This window comes from Leuciscus leuciscus (genome assembly GCF_965113295.1).
Source record: "Leuciscus leuciscus genome assembly, chromosome: 6".
Taxonomy (NCBI): domain Eukaryota; kingdom Metazoa; phylum Chordata; class Actinopteri; order Cypriniformes; family Leuciscidae; genus Leuciscus; species Leuciscus leuciscus.
The window spans coordinates 1,681,270-1,697,633 of record NC_138730.1 but is presented as its reverse complement, the minus strand read 5'-3'; the positions used below and the strand labels follow the sequence as shown (position 1 = coordinate 1,697,633).

General features: G+C 41.2%; 1 protein-coding gene and 1 long non-coding RNA gene across 2 annotated transcripts in view; one reads left to right on the top strand and one right to left on the bottom strand.

Annotated features, from left to right (window-relative positions):
* LOC309501944 (uncharacterized protein) overlaps positions 1-7,908 on the top strand; it is a 33,612-nt gene extending 25,704 nt beyond the window's left edge. Inside the window, exons 3-4 of the mRNA XM_082174237.1 lie at positions 5,142-6,854; positions 7,437-7,908. Coding sequence (XP_082030363.1) covers positions 5,142-5,148 — 7 coding nt within the window. The 3' untranslated portion in view covers positions 5,149-6,854; positions 7,437-7,908. The remainder of the gene's footprint in view (positions 1-5,141; positions 6,855-7,436) is intronic.
* The window catches only part of LOC309502108, a 105,018-nt gene that overhangs the window by 57,110 nt on the left and 31,544 nt on the right, over positions 1-16,364 (bottom strand). The gene's annotated exons all lie outside the window — the stretch shown is intronic.

The window sequence follows — 16,364 nt, the reverse complement described above, 5'->3', positions numbered from 1 at the left end:
TGCTCAAGTTAGCGCATGTCCAGGCCCGTCTGAAGTTTGCCAATCTCCATCTGGATGATCCAGAGGAGGAATGGGAGAAGGTCATGTGGTCTGATGAGACAAAAAAAGAGCTTTTTGGTCTAAACTCCACTCGCTGTGTTTGGAGGAAGAAGGATGAGTACAACCCCAAGAACACCATCCCAACCATGAAGCATGGAGGTGGAAACATCATTCTTTGGGGATGCTTTTCTGCAAAGGGGACAGGACAACTGCACCGTATTGAGGGGAGGATGGATGGGGCCATGTATCGCGAGATCTTGGCCAACAACCTCCTTCCCTCAGTAAAAGCATTGAAGATGTGTCATGGCTGGATCTTCCAGCATGACAACAACCTGAAACACACAGCCAGGGCAACTAAGGAGTGGCTCCGTAAGAAGCATCTCAAGGTCCTGAAGTGGCCTAGCCAGTCTCCAGACCTGAACCCTATAGAAAATCTTTGGAGGGAGCTGAAAGTTTGTATTGCCCAGCAACAGCCCCGAAACCTGAAGGATATGGAGGAGTGGGCCAAAATCCCTGCTGCAGTGTGTGCAAACCTGGTCAAGAACTACAGGAAACGCATGATCTCTGTAATTGCAAACAAAGGTTTCTGTACCAAATATTAAGTTCTGCTTTTCTGATGTATCAAATACTTATGTCATGCAATAAAATGAAAATAAATTACTTAATCATACAATGTGATTTTCTGGATTTTTGTTTTAGATTCCGTCACTCACAGTTGAAGAGTACCTATGCTAAAAATGACAGACTTCTACATGCTTTGTAAGTGGGAAAACCTGCAAAATCTGCAATGTATCAAATACTTGTTCTCCCCACTGTATACAGTTTGCGTGCCGTGTACTTGGCTGCTTGCTGTGTTGTTATCGTAATTATATGAGCACCCAAGAGAGATAGTAGGTTGCGTGCGCAGTTTCAGCCACCCTCCTCTGATTGCGGTGTTGTGACCGAAATAGTGCGTAAGGGAGCACATGCTTAAAGATTTGTAAAATGATATGTCATTTTTATTTGATCAAAGCCTATATCATGTTACAAAACTGTTTTGCGTGTGCTTTTTCAGACACAACACTGTAATCAGAGGGCGGCGCTAAAACCATCAACTCTCGATGCTGTTTTCTTCCTTCATAACTCGTAGCCTACTGAGAAGGATATATTTGTGTAAATAGTTGTGTAGCTGCGCAAACTTTTGTTTTGAAGTTTAATGTTTTGGTTCCAGGAGAATTTGTGACTGTTTCACCTGTTCAACCACATCTAAGTTTCGTAATTAGTAAGTCCGTGCTTTTTTTCTCTTTTTTCTTGCTGCTGACTGCTGAGGGGGCCGCTGTGCCTTGGTGAAACAGTGTTTGTACATGTAGCCTATTTAGGGGCCAAGCCCCGAAGGGGCAAGGCACCTATTGTATCTGTTAGTTTTCTTCTTATTATTATTCTTCTTCTTCCGCCAATGGAAGTCTATGGCAGCCCTATGAATCGTACATAGAAAAATTATGAAATTTGGTACACTTCTAGACTAGTCATGCTAATGAATAATAATTGGACCAATTTTTGAGCCTCTAGGACCAACTCTATAGCGCCACCACCTGTTCAATTTCAACATTGAAATGGTTATAACTTTTGAACCCTTTGATCTAGAGACATGAAACTTAGTACACCTGATTTATCTCACAACCAATACCTTACATTAAGACTCCACCCATTACAGTAGTGGCCATTTTGAAAAGTACAGTTTTCAGTTTTTTCGCTATTCCTCCTTCAAAACTTGTCGAGTTCACGCGCGTGATCATAGGTAACTAAACCTATGCGCGTGAACTCGACAATCGATTACTATGGACTTTGACCGAAAACAGGATGTAAATACAGGTATGTGCGCTGGCTGAAATAACATAATTTTTATTCATATCTTTCACATCTACTGCAGTCAGATTCACCCGTGTTCACTCTGAAGGAATCACTCACATTGGCTGTGCACTTGTAATAACACATCAAGGATGTTAAGAGGCTAAAAGCAGGTTTAAAACTTGCCCCATTTAAGTCAACAGGGTGCAAATTTAAAAAAGGTGTAGGCAACTTTAATTTAATTAAAAATTTAATTAACACGGTGTAGGCAACACCGATTTTTGTCGTGGTTCTCTGTATTGACAGCACTCCAAATTTACAAAAAAATTAGCTCAATGTTAAAACTGACCGGAGTTCTCCTTTAACGAGGTCCACTCAAAATTGGCTAAGAGGCTGTATCTCGGCCAAAGTTTGATCAATCAAAACGAAAATTGGTACACTTCATCGGAAGTATGCTCTGAGGTTCCATGCCAAAGTTGGGAACAGCGCCACCTACGGGTCATGAGATATGAAAAATTGCTATTTTGGCCAATAACTTTTGAACAGTTTGTCAGAAAATCATAAATTTGGCATATATGGATTCCTGGGGTCATGCCGAATCAGGGGATACCAATTGTGCCAGTTTGTCATTTTCCAAGAATGTGACTGTCCGCCATATTGAAGCAAATGGTAAACAGTTTATTTGCTACTCCTCCTTCAAATCTTGCTCAATTTTGCCCAAAGTTTGCTCAGATGATCTTTGGACCGAGCCGCACAGAAATGACTGAACAGATTTTTGATATTCGCTACCGTTCCCGAGATATTCATCTGCTAATTTGACCTAGCATGTGTTTGTTGCCTTATGCTAGTTAGCTTAGCATAATAATTGGTTAGCATGCTAACCAGATGCCATTCTTTCTAATATGGCTCTTCAGCTATCAGGATAACCATAAGCTACATTAGCATTAAACTAACTTAGCATGCTAATCTGGTTGACATGATTTTGTGTGCTCATTCTTACACTGAAGCCTCTCCTCTGCAGCTTTGTAGTTCACGTCCTCTGAGTGGTGCAAGTTGCTAAACCGCATGTCACGAATCCCGAACCATTCCGGTCGTGGGTTTGAATCCTGTGTGGAACATGCCCAGACCACAAGAGGTACTGTGGCCTTAAGTGGTGTAAAAGTTGTTTTAGTTCCATAAATGATGTGTATCTGAGAAAGGAACTCCATAAATATAACATGCAGCAAATTTATATTAAAAAATCTTAATTTTGAGTTAATTTTCACTTGTACTACTGAACCTCAGCGGCTGGATGAACTCATTTGTTCTGTGAGGTAAGAAGTAAGAATACTTTGGTTATTAAAGTTTCTTATAAAGTTTTGAAAGCAAAGTATTTTTAACTACTTTTAACTACTTTAAGCATCTTGATGCTTTGGAAAAGCTTGAGGAAGTGGAAAAAGACGGCAAAACTGTCTTAGAGGCAAAGTCGCTGTCTGGCAAGATTGTCAGCATGGTGTTCCTCATGTGCCTCTTGGTTTGGTATGATCTATTGTCAGAGATCAGCATGTCAGCAAGGCAATGCAAGCAGTGAACATCTCGATGGACACTGCCATTGGAATGATAGACTCTCTTAAAGAGTAAGCAGCCATATCACCCTGTAGCCCAAGACTGGTCTCCCACTGAAGCTAAGCAGGGCTGAGTCTGGTCAGTACCTGGATGGGAGACTCCTGGGGAAACCAGGTTGCTGCTGGATGGTGTGAGTGAGGCCAGCAGGGGGCACTCACCCTGTGGTCTGTGTGGGTCCTAACGCCCCAGTGTAGTGACTGGTACTATACTGTCAAAGAGCACCGTCCTTCGGATGAGACGTAAAACCGAGGTCCCGACTTTCTGTGGTCCGTAACTCCCGACCCAGAGCAGCACCCAGAACCTTGGTGAGAGCTCGTTGGAAAGGGCCCATCCTTGACTAGCTTTGATTCAAATTTGGTGTTATTTGCCCTGGGAATTCCAGAGTTAAAAGCCCCAAAAGATATGCCTTTGAACGGTCATAACTCCCGGCCCCAATCGCCCCAAAACACCGCGATGGTCTAATTCAACAGGGCTCCTCAAGCACTATCTATGCTCTGAGTTTCCAAATTTTTCGCCTTCTGGTTCCCGAGATATAAATGAAAAACCAAATTCCCATTCATTCAATCACTTCAACTGTAAGATGTAAGCTGTAATACCACTGTTGTCCACTAGACGGAGCAGCAGGATTACACATGATCTTTTCATTAGCTTTCAGTATTGGGAAACAAACAAATGCTTTAAAAAGCAATCTTTTTTATTATGATGTTTTTTTATTTTATGATATTTGTATAATTTTTTTTTTATTATGATGAAGTTTAAAGAAATGCCTATAGACAAATATATTTTCTCAATAACATATCCCAACAACATTGAAAACATATTTGTGTGTGTGCGCCCGCGCGTGTAAGCATGCTTCATGGAGTTAACATGGAAAAACTGCTTTGCTTTATTGGTGGAAACCAAGGAGTTTAAAATTAAAGTGAGCCAATAAGTGGTCTTCTACTGCCCTCTCCTGGACATTCTACTTATCAATAAAGTCTTTTCATAGGTACTTTTGCATTCATATTTAGACAATATAAAATGACTTGCATGAAAATCACTATTATAACTCACTTCATTTGTACTGAGCTCTTAGTTTCGACAATTCTGCCTCTTAATGATTAATGTGAAACCTGAAAATGGTGTAGAGGAGATTTGCAATAATAATTTTGTTACATATCATTTATTCCATATAATATCTATATCTACAACAAAATGTGTGTGCATGAGTGTTCAAGCATGCTTAGTTTTCGAGTTATCTCGAAAAACATGGCCGCCATCGGCCAATGAAGATTGTGCACCTATAAGCCATGGTTAAGGGAGGCCGAGCAGAACGAATCATGATGGGCGCTATAACTGTTAAAAAGCTTTAAAATCATATATTTCCTATGGTACATTGCCTGTATTGGCTGTAAATGCTCTTTTCCATATATTATATCAGTGGTTACATGCTTGCTAAATAAAACTTGATGTCTTTTGATGCTTTTGTGCTTAAAGGCCTTAACTGCTTGAACCCCGATAAATGCTGCTTGCAGCTTTCATTATTATTATTATTATTATTGGAAGTGACTTGACAAGTTGTTTTTCAGTTCATAATTAGCATTCAGCTGCAATTTCTACAATCCAACATAACAATATTAAAGTTTGAGCTTCATTTCACTAAGTTTTCTTTCTTCCGCTGTGATTTTCAGGTGCTGAAGATGAACAAGATGATCAGGAGTGTCTGAGGATTGCTCTGATTGGGAAGACAGGAAATGGGAAGAGTGCAACAGGAAACCGTATTCTGGGAAGAGATGAGTTTGTCAGTGAATAAAGACTAGATTCAGTCACGACAGTTTGTGAAAAGAGAGTTGGTGAAGTTGATGGTCGACCAGTAACTGTTGTTGATACTCCAGGTCTCACGACACTGACAAATGATCAAGCAGTAAAATAAATATTGAAATGTATTTCCATGTTGTCACCTGGACCTCATGTGTTCATCATTGGGTTGAGTTTGGGAAGATTTACAAGAGAGGAGATGGACACAGTAGATCTGATAAAGAAGATCTTTAGTCCAAGAGCTGCTCAGTTCAGCAACAAAAGAGAGAGGGAACAAATGAAGATGATGGCAGATCTTCAAAGAGAGAAAACAACATGGTATGAAATGTTATTATAGGGATCTCCCAGTCACGTGACCCCTAGCCGCGTGTCAGCCATTTTGACGGAATACTATTGCACAAGCGCACATACATGAGAATGCGGATTATCACGTTTTATGGCTGCGAATTGATTAAAATAATGAATAATGGTCACTGTATAATTATCTTGAGCCTGCTGAAATGTTCCTATAAATATATTTTCTTTCCAACTGTGCAATCTTAATAATAAATAGGCTAAATATATTTATCCACTAAGCTGCAGCAGTCCTGTGCTCGTCTTCCCATTACGTTTTTTCTCTCTTTCTGACATTTCATACCTGTTGTTAAATTTTTTTATTAAATTGACTATAAAAAAGATTGCTTGTGTGTGCTAGTGTTCATTCCAGTCTTTTAAAATAGTTGAATGAATGAATGCTCGCGAGGTGCCTGTAACAATTTTAAATAGGCTAACGTTAGGCTATTTAATCAATAATGTACACAGGGTAGAGGAGAACAACAGTCAACTACTTTGAATATTATAGCATTTGGGCATAAACATGTAAATAGCGAAAAGACTAACATTGAAAAATGACACAGAATGATTAAAATTTAATATTTAAATATTTAATCCAAATAAATAAATAAATGTTCGTGGTTCGCACTGATGTTATTCATTTGTTCTCACACACTTCAGCGTCACCATCTATTATTAGCGCAGCGGCCGTCAGCTAACTCTTCACGTCATGTCATCATAAAAAGAAATATACAAGAGGAAGATAAAATAATTAGGAATCACAGATCCATATGAAGCACCACGAGTTCTTTTTACAGGCATTAAATGTGTAGAAAAACTTCCTGACATTGAGTTCGGTGACATTTACAGCTACCTTATTCACTTCCCATCACGCTACACCGGAGCTTCATTAAAAGCATACAAAAGCTTAGCAGGCTATCGGTATCACGAGTCCGGATGGGTCAGCAACTCTTTGATTTGGACGCCAGCGGGGAAGAATTTTTCAATCATCACCGCAAAGGTTGGTAAATAGATGAATATTTCGCGACGAGCTGTATTATCACCAGCGGTTTAGCATTTTATATTCCGTCAAGATGGCTGCTCTAAATGGCGTGACGTCACGCGGGACGTCCCTATACAGGATGTGGGAGAATTAGTCCCTGTAATGTCCCTATTGTGTCTGTGTTTGATTTGCCTTGACTGATTTTTGTCATAATTGTCTTTTAATTTTTTGTTTTTGTCAAAATGTAAAAAAAAAAAAAAGAAAGATAAAAGTGTGTGTGTTGAGTGTGAGGGCGCTTTCACACTGGCAGTTTAGTGCGGACCGGGGCACGGTTCGCATGAAAAATCGCTAATGTGAACGCTGTCATCGGACCCGGGTGCGCACTAGAGTACCGAACCCGAGACTACCTGGAGGAGGTGGTCTGAGCTCGGTTGCTCCCGAACCGTGGCGCGGTTCGCGTTAATGTGCAAGCAACACGGACTCGGGTGCGCGCTTGTTCAGGAAGTATAGTATCCCGCGCATGCGTATCACTGTCGCATCAGTGAAAAATCTTCTGCGAGCAGCAGAAACACGGCGTCCCCTGGATATGTGCTGAATTACACCATGTAATGAACATAAACGTAGTTGTCTCTCACTATGTTGTGCATAATAGCACCAAAAAAACAGACAAATTACAGCTATGCTCAGTCGAGTTGTTTTCTCCATGCGTTTTCCGTGTGCGTTTGCGATGACGTAAGATCACTGCAAACGCACCTGGGTTCGATACAACTAATTGAGTGTGAAACCAGACCAACGCTGCGGGGGGCGCCGGGAACTAGCGCACTCGGGTTCGGACCGCAGCAAACGAACCCAGTGGAAAAACGCCCTGAGACCTACGCTCATTTGCTGTGTGCCAACAACGGTTAGTTGGCTTGCCAGTTTATCCTTGTGAGGGACCTGGAACATATTAGATCATTTTAGTGTTGAGACTTTACCTGTGGATAACAAAAAGATATTGTGAAAGCAGGCATTTACTTCATTTTCTGCTGGTAATTACAATGTATTGTATAACTTCTTATTAGCTCTGTTCACTTGATTATGGTTATCTGGGAAATGTAGGGATCGAGTGTGTTTTTTTAATTTTGTGTATATAATATATATATATATATATATAATTCTTTTTTTTTTTTCAGTTTCTGGTTAGAGAGGAAGCTCAGGGAAGTTTGTGTTGTTGCTTCTTTTCTGTTTATTATTTTAGGCCTTACTCTCTCCTGAAGATTTATTCCCATCTTTTTTTAAGCCTTTTTGATATATGAAGGAAATAAATACTTTTACTTTTCCTTAAAGTTGTGTTATGTTTTCACTCTGAGACTGAGGTTGAAGTGTGTTCTGCACATATCTTTACATCTCTACGTTATCATACTTCATTTTCCTTTGTTACCTAGACTGGGAGGGGAACGCGTCACGCATCGCTCTGAGACTTTAGTGAGATCCAAGCGCAGCTTCATTGGAAAATCCAGATTCATAGTCATATGCCAGACAAAGGGTCAAAACATTTGCAAACAATCCACAATAAAAACAAAAGAGACGAGGGAGAGCGCTCAGACGTGCAGTGTGACAACTACAAAACCTCAATGAGAAATGACTGAGAGAACATGGTATAAATAGGCTGAGACAAACAATGACAAACAGGTGAATGCAATAATTCATGATGAGTCCAGGCAAAGGATTATGGGGACTAAAGTTCATGGCTGAAATATAATATAATATATATATATATATATATATATATGTTATATATTTTGTTTAGTTGATTACTTACAATATCCCAAATGTTTCCAACTATTTGTAAACGGTGAGAAAATTGCAATTTTAACCAAGGACGTGTGAGGGAGTCGCCAGTCAATGGCGTCAAACCACGTTAAACTGCGTCCGTGATTGACTTCGACTCGACAGAGACGCAAGCGGCGTCTGTCAAGAGTGTTGCATGTACTTTATTAGACAGGTGAGCAAATGTACATAAAACTAATCAATGTTATAAAGCTCAACATGATGAAATGTTAGAATATGATCTGTATGTTATTCTAATTTTGATCTAGCTTACTGCTAGTTTCATATAGCAAACGAACTAACACATAAAATAACATTATAACTTTCACCACACTCAAATGCAGTTTAGTGTGATAGTGTAACGCTAGACCAAGTGAAACAGCGCTGCGTTTCCTCACAAGTTTAATTCGTCTGATGAACTGGCCTGTGTGAGCAGTAATTCAGCACTTGCGGGAAGTTCGGTACATTATTAGATCCATTAGCTTGACGACAAGATCCATAATTCCGCTTAATGCTTTGCGTCATCAACCTACGCCTTTGCTATTGTAAGAGGTTAGCGACCCCTAGCGGCGAAAAAAAATACATAGTGCACCTTTAAAGACAATCAAACAAGCGTTCCCTGCAAACCTGCCCTTGTTATCTATCATGCATTATGAATGCAAAAGGGAAAAAGCATGAAACATAAGATACAGATACAGATAGCTTTATTAATCCCCAAAGGGCAATTCAGTTTCTACAGTACACCGTCTAAACATACAACCATTCACACAGCCATAGCATGTAGTATATAACAAGGGTAACATGATAGGGTCCAGGTCCAAGGACAGTTTATAAAAAAAAAAATACAATAAAAAAAATACAATAAAAAGTAAATAAAAAATGAATTGCACATATCCGTAGCTCCTAAAGTGCATAGTGCCAAGAACAGATCAGTCCATAATTATTTCCTCAGCTCAATATTTAACAGCATAATTGCTGAAGGAATAAATGATCTTCCATAACGGTTTGTCTTTCTAGGGGGCTGCAAGTAACGCCGACCTGATGGCATAAGAACAAATTCATCTCCCAGAATATGATGTTGGTTCATCAGACTTTTTACTTTTTGAAGAACACGTTTCTCCCAAAGAGAATTTAGGTCGCACATTTGGATTCCAATAATTTTGGAACAGACTTTCACAATATCATTTAAACAGTTTCGGTCCTTCACTGAAATATTACCAAACCAACAAATGAAAGAAAAAGTAAGAAGGCTCTCAATATAAGACATATACACAGTGCACAGTATAGATTTAGAAACCCCAAAGGAATTTATCCTGCGCAATAAATGTACTCTCTGCTGGGCCCGTTTGACCACTGATTCAGAGTTCCTTTCGAACTTCAGTTGAGAATCAAAAACCATACCCAGATATTTATAATAATTTACGATCTCCACATCCTCACCATGGATCCTGCATACTGAAGTATTTGTCCCTTTTTTTCTAAAATCGATAATGAGTTCCTTAGTTTTAAGAACATTTAGGTCAAGAAGGCTGTCATCACACCACTTAACGAAATCAGGAAGTGCACGTCCGTGATCTAACTCTGTGCCATGGAGGAGTGACAGCAGAGCAGTATCATCAGAAAATTTAACAAGAAAACGATCCTCTTTAAGAGACCTACAACTATCCGTGTATAAAATGAACAGTAGCGGGGAAAGTACACAGCCTTGTGGGGAACCTGTGTTGGAGACTTGGGTTTTTGAAGTAACCCCATTTACTAAAACCCTCTGTGTCCTATCAGTCAGAAAATTTAAGAACAAGGCTAAAAGCTGATCGGGCAGATTAAAATAAGAAGCAAGCCTCTCAATCAAAATGAGAGGCTGCATTTTGTTAAAAGCTGATGAAAAGTCAGCAAATAAAAGCCTAGCATGAGATTGGGGTTTCTCCAAATGCTTATAAAGTGTGTCCAAGATAAAAAGCTTAGCATCATCCACACCTTTATTCCTCTGATAGGCAAATTGAAAAGAATCAAGTTTGCCCTCGACCAAGATGAGAACCTCTTCTTTTAGGATTTTCTCGAGGTTTTTTACAACAAGGGAAGTAAGCGCCACAGGTCTGAAATCTTGTAATTCCCTAGCTCTATTAATTTTGGGGATAGGAATAACAATGGAAGATTTCCAAATAGTTGGGAGCTTGCAGTTATCAACACACATTTGAAAAAGATGGGAAAAAACACCACTGAGTTGTCCAGCACAGTGGTGTAATGTGTGACCACAGATAAGGTCCGGGCCTGAGGCTTTCCTCTTTTTTGTTTTCTTAAATAGAACCTCAACTTGTTCTTGAGATATTTTAATATCACTACATGGTGTCAAGGAGTTTTTCAACCTGGAGACATCATGCATGAAATCAGACGTTTCAAATCGTAAAAAAAAAAAAGTATTAAAAGCATCAGGCAAACAGTCATCCTGAACACTGTTAAGGCTGATCTGCTGCTTGGGTTCATTACCATACTGATTAATTGTAGCCATCGATTTAATCCCACGCCATGCTGACCTAAGGTCACCATTTACATATTGTTTTTCTATTTTTTCCCTATACTTACTTTTGGCTTTTACTATTTCAGCCCTAACCTCTCTGGATACAGACTTTCTCTCCAATGAGTCACCAGTAAAGAAGATCTTTTTTTTTCTTATTAATCACTGTTTTTAGATCTTTGGTAACCCATGGTTTATTGTTGGGGAAAGTGATAACGGTTTTGACTGGGATAACAGTATCCACACAAAAGGTAACATAGGACGAAACAGTGTCCGAAAGTTCATCAATATTGTCCCGACAACCATCAAAAAAACATTTCCAGTCCGTACACTCAAAACAAGCCTGGAGGGAGGATATACTGTCCTCTGTCCAGAGCTTAACAGTTTTTGATTCTCCCTCCCGACGTCTAATACAAGGTTCATACGTTGGCACAAGGAAGATGCTGTTGTGGTATGAAGCCCCCAACCCTGGCATGAGAAGGGACTTATATCCTTCCTTTACATTTCCAAAACACAAGTCCAGTGTGGTATTTCTTTGCGTGGTTACACAAGTTATATATTGGTCATATGTCCGCAAGACCTTGTCCAAACGAACATGATTCATATCCCCCATGTAAAATTTGGGAGCATCACTGCAAATAGTATCCAACCGCTGAGATAAATCCGCAATCACTTGTGTGGCTGCAGTAGCGTTAGCACGGGGATGACAGTACATCAGCGTAAAAAAACAGCTGAGGGAACTCACGTGGTAAATAGAACGGTCGTAAGGAGAGGGTGAGTAACTCAATATCAGGAGTACAGATTTTTTCCCTCACATGAATAATTTTACAGTACCTCTGATTTACATAGAAGCAAACGCCTCCTCCACGGCTCTTTCCTGTCGTCTCCCTGGAGCGGGGTCCAGTCTGATGGGACAGCCGAAACCAGTGAGTGCCATCTCGTTATTTTTAACTCTCATTTAGCCAAGTCTCAGTGATCCCCAGCAGGCAGCACTCTTTAATCTCTGGTCTTAATTTTACCAGGCTCTCCAGCTCGTCAATATTGCGCCTCAAAGACTGCGCGTTAGATAAAAAGACCGAGGGCAGAGGGGGCAGCCGGCGTCGGTCATCAAGACAGAACTTATTTACTCTACGCTTGATGCCTCCCCTCCTACCTCTTTTCCTCCGCGGTGGCCGCCTTGGGGGGTTCCGGTCAATATGGAGAGGCACAAAAATCTCTGCCGGTATTGTGATCGGTATCTCACCCTCCGTTGAAGAACGTAGTGACAGGAGAAGCTCTCTGGTAAACACAAGACGATATCCATGCTGCTGAACAGCCATCGCCCCTCGATAGGTGCAGCAAACCAGCGTAATGATAAAAAAAAAGAAAAAAAATTGCGAAGACGACCCCAAATTCCACATCTCTGTACTCCGGCGTTATACACACATGCACACAGCGTAAAAAAAAAAAAATCGCTTAAAACATAAACATAAAACATAAAAAAACACATAAAACAACCAAAAGACGGTGCTTGCTGTAGTGGGTCGCACACAAAGGAGCGCCCCAGAAGTTCGTTTTCATGATCGATAAGTTCGATAAGTTCATGAGTACTGAATAAACAAGAAAACAATAACAGAGAAACCATGGTCGATACAGAACAAACCAGCAGCCTCTGACTGAGTTGCACTTGTTCTCTCTCTTAAATAAATCTGATGTACACCAGTCACTGTGTGCTTCATGTCCACATCTTCAGCAGAAGACAAGAACATAACTCAGACAGGGGGAAATGGCAAAGACAGTCACATAGGTAAGTAAATTAACATTATGCACATGAATTGGAGTGAACATATAGATATGAGATGACAACGCAAAAGAGAAGAGGAGGAGCCAGAACAGGAAGTGACATCACAACAATAGGGAAAGCACTTATTTTGATCAGGAGCTGCAAATGACTTAACTATTGTGTTAAGTCTACTAAATGTATTAACAGTATACTTTCTGTACCGGTTACACTCACCCCGCAGAATTTACACAACATTTCCAGAGTATCACAAAAAACACTGGTCACAGGAAATACATGGTGCACGCTTTAAAGACAGTAAAAAACGGCGTGTACAAGTTTGGTAGGGGCTACATTCTTGCAAGTAAATAATAAATTATTAGATGGACAAAATCATATTTTAGGCTAAGTAGACTAATGACTGCAGGCTGATGGTCATGTTTGTTCATTTATTTTTCTGGTGAACGTGTCTTGCCTCAGGCTATAATGCAAATCGATTTTTCAACTTTGCAGATTCATCTATGGTAGCTTGATATTATAATATTGACGATATATGGCTATTACTTACCACACAAACATTGAATTGAATTAGCATTCTGTAAAACAGTAGCCAATTAGCTACTATAATGATGCTGGCTTGTAAACATGAGCTATGCGATCTTTAGGCGTTTGAAAAAAATAAAACCCATGAAATTATATTAATATGACATGCTGAAATATCTGCCACTGTACCTGGGATGAAGACGTTTCACACGCAACGCAGGCAGTCTGCCCAAGACGTGAGAACTCCTTCTCCAGAGTTCGGGGTGTATCGGCTTGTCAACAAATGCACGTGTATCCCCTGGTGTAGCCATGACAGATTTTACGACCGCAGTAGAAGACAATACTGTTTCCCAACTGTAGGGGGACCCCGAGAGCAAAAACTACATGATGTTGCTTTAAACCATAGACTGTAAAAAAAGATGGACGACGCCCCTTCGCTCTCTTCCATTGATGAGAACTGAAGCCACCAGTGTCCCGATATGGCGCTGACATAAGTCTGTTGTGATTGGTCTACTCTGCTCTGATTGGCCAGACAGCTCAGTCTGTTGTGATTGGTCTACTCTGCTCTGATTGGCCAGACAGCTAAGTCTGTTGTGATTGGTCTACTCTGCTCTGATTGGCCAGACAGCTCAGTCTGTTGTGATTGGTCTACTCTGCTCTGATTGGCCAGACAGCTCAGTCTGTTGTGATTGGCCTACTCTGCTCTGATTGGCCAGGCAGCTCAGTCTGTTGTGATTGGTCTACTCTGCTCTGATTGGCCAGATAGCTCAATCTGTTGTGATTGGTCTACTCTGCTCTGATTGGACAGACAGCTCAGTCTGTTGTGATTGGTCTACTCTGCTCTGATTGGTCAGACAGCTCAGTCTGTTGTGATTGGCCTACTCTGCTCTGATTGGCCAGACAGCTCAGTCTGTTGTGACTGGCCTACTCTGCTCTGATTGGCCAGACAGCTCAGTCTGTTGTGATTGGTCTACTCTGCTCTGATTGGCCAGAGAGCTCAGTCTGTTGTGATTGGCCTACCCTGCTCTGATTGGCCAGACAGCTCAGTCTGTTGTGATTGGTCTACTCTGCTCTGATTGGCCAGACAGCTCAGTCTGTTGTGATTGGTCTACTCTGCTCTGATTGGCCAGACAGCTCAGTCTGTTGTGATTGGTCTACTCTGCTCTGATTGGCCAGACAGCTAAGTCTGTTGTGATTGGTCTACTCTGCTCTGATTGGCCAGACAGCTCAGTCTGTTGTGATTGGTCTACTCTGCTCTGATTGGCCAGACAGCTCAGTCTGTTGTGATTGGCCTACTCTGCTCTGATTGGCCAGGCAGCTCAGTCTGTTGTGATTGGTCTACTCTGCTCTGATTGGCCAGATAGCTCAATCTGTTGTGATTGGTCTACTCTGCTCTGATTGGACAGACAGCTCAGTCTGTTGTGATTGGTCTACTCTGCTCTGATTGGTCAGACAGCTCAGTCTGTTGTGATTGGCCTACTCTGCTCTGATTGGCCAGACAGCTCAGTCTGTTGTGACTGGCCTACTCTGCTCTGATTGGCCAGACAGCTCAGTCTGTTGTGATTGGTCTACTCTGCTCTGATTGGCCAGAGAGCTCAGTCTGTTGTGATTGGCCTACCCTGCTCTGATTGGCCAGACAGCTCAGTCTGTTGTGATTGGTCTACTCTGCTCTGATTGGCCAGACAGCTCAGTCTGTTGTGATTGGTCTACTCTGCTCTGATTGGCCAGACAGCTCAGTCTGTTGTGATTGGTCTACTCTGCTCTGATTGGCCAGACAGCTCAGTCTGTTGTGATTGGTCTACTCTGCTCTGATTGGCCAGACAGCTCAGTCTGTTGTGATTGGTCTACTCTACTCTGATTGGCCAGACAGCTCAGTCTGTTGTGATTGGTCTACTCTACTCTGATTGGCCAGACAGCTCAGTCTGTTGTGATTGGTCTACTCTACTCTGATTGGCCAGACAGCTCAGTCTGTTGTGATTGGTCTACTCTGCTCTGATTGGCCAGACAGCTCAGTCTGTTGTGATTGGTCTACTCTGCTCTGATTGGCCAGACAGCTCAGTCTGTTGTGATTGGTCTACTCTACTCTGATTGGCCAGACAGCTCAGTCTGTTGTGATTGGTCTACTCTACTCTGATTGGCCAGACAGCTCAGTCTGTTGTGATTGGTCTACTCTGCTCTGATTGGCCAGACAGCTCAGTCTGTTGTGATTGGTTTACCCGTACAGCAAAATAACAACAAGAAAACAAAATCGCCCATTGCCATAACAACATCAGCTCTGCGTGTCCTGAGGCTTCCTACACTGTAAACTAAACACAGTAACGAACAATGACGTTGATTTGACCATATCAGTGCGAGCGCGAGCGCGAGTCCGATGATGAAACACTGTCATTCAACCCGAACCTCCATCAGGACGACTCGAGCAGGACTCAGTGTTTCTCAGTGAAACTCTACTCAGTTTGAGGAACATTATGAGATGTTCCAACTGTAATTCCTCACCATCAGCATTAACAAGTGCATGTCCATCAACAAACCCATTATTTTACTTATAGGCCTACTTATTTATTTACAGAGTATTTTTCTAATATATTGTGGTGAACATGTGGAAACTGTATTAATAACAGTGCATACATTAGCCGAGCTCTAGCGTGAATGACTGGTGTAACATAAACGTAAAACAAATCTTGCTCCATGCTTAATATTTCCTCAGAGTAGTGAGAACGACAGACGATCTGCATTAATAGACACAGTTATAGGTAATAGTGGCCCACAGCTGATTAGCTGAAGTATTTCAGTAAGACAGTGATAACGTGAGTTAGCCAGTTAGCAGAAGACCTACACAATATAAAACTCAAAACTAAGTATTTTGAACACCATTTTTCACGAGAAAGCGGTTTGCAAATCCTGCATTGACCTCCGAGATCTGAAAAGCAGTCGTCAGTAAAATAAAGGGAACACAGCAAAAGTTTAGGATTATACTACCGTGGTAAAGATGAACTTTAACCACTGATTCTCCGCATGCTCGTCCTTGGGCAGTGAAAACACTGTCTTTACCTTCACATTGTAGAGCACAGCGTCTCCTGGACAGTTTTCCCTGGTCTCTGCGCGCGCTGTAAGTGGGCGGGCAATATGCTAATGTTTCGTCTTGACGTCACAATGAA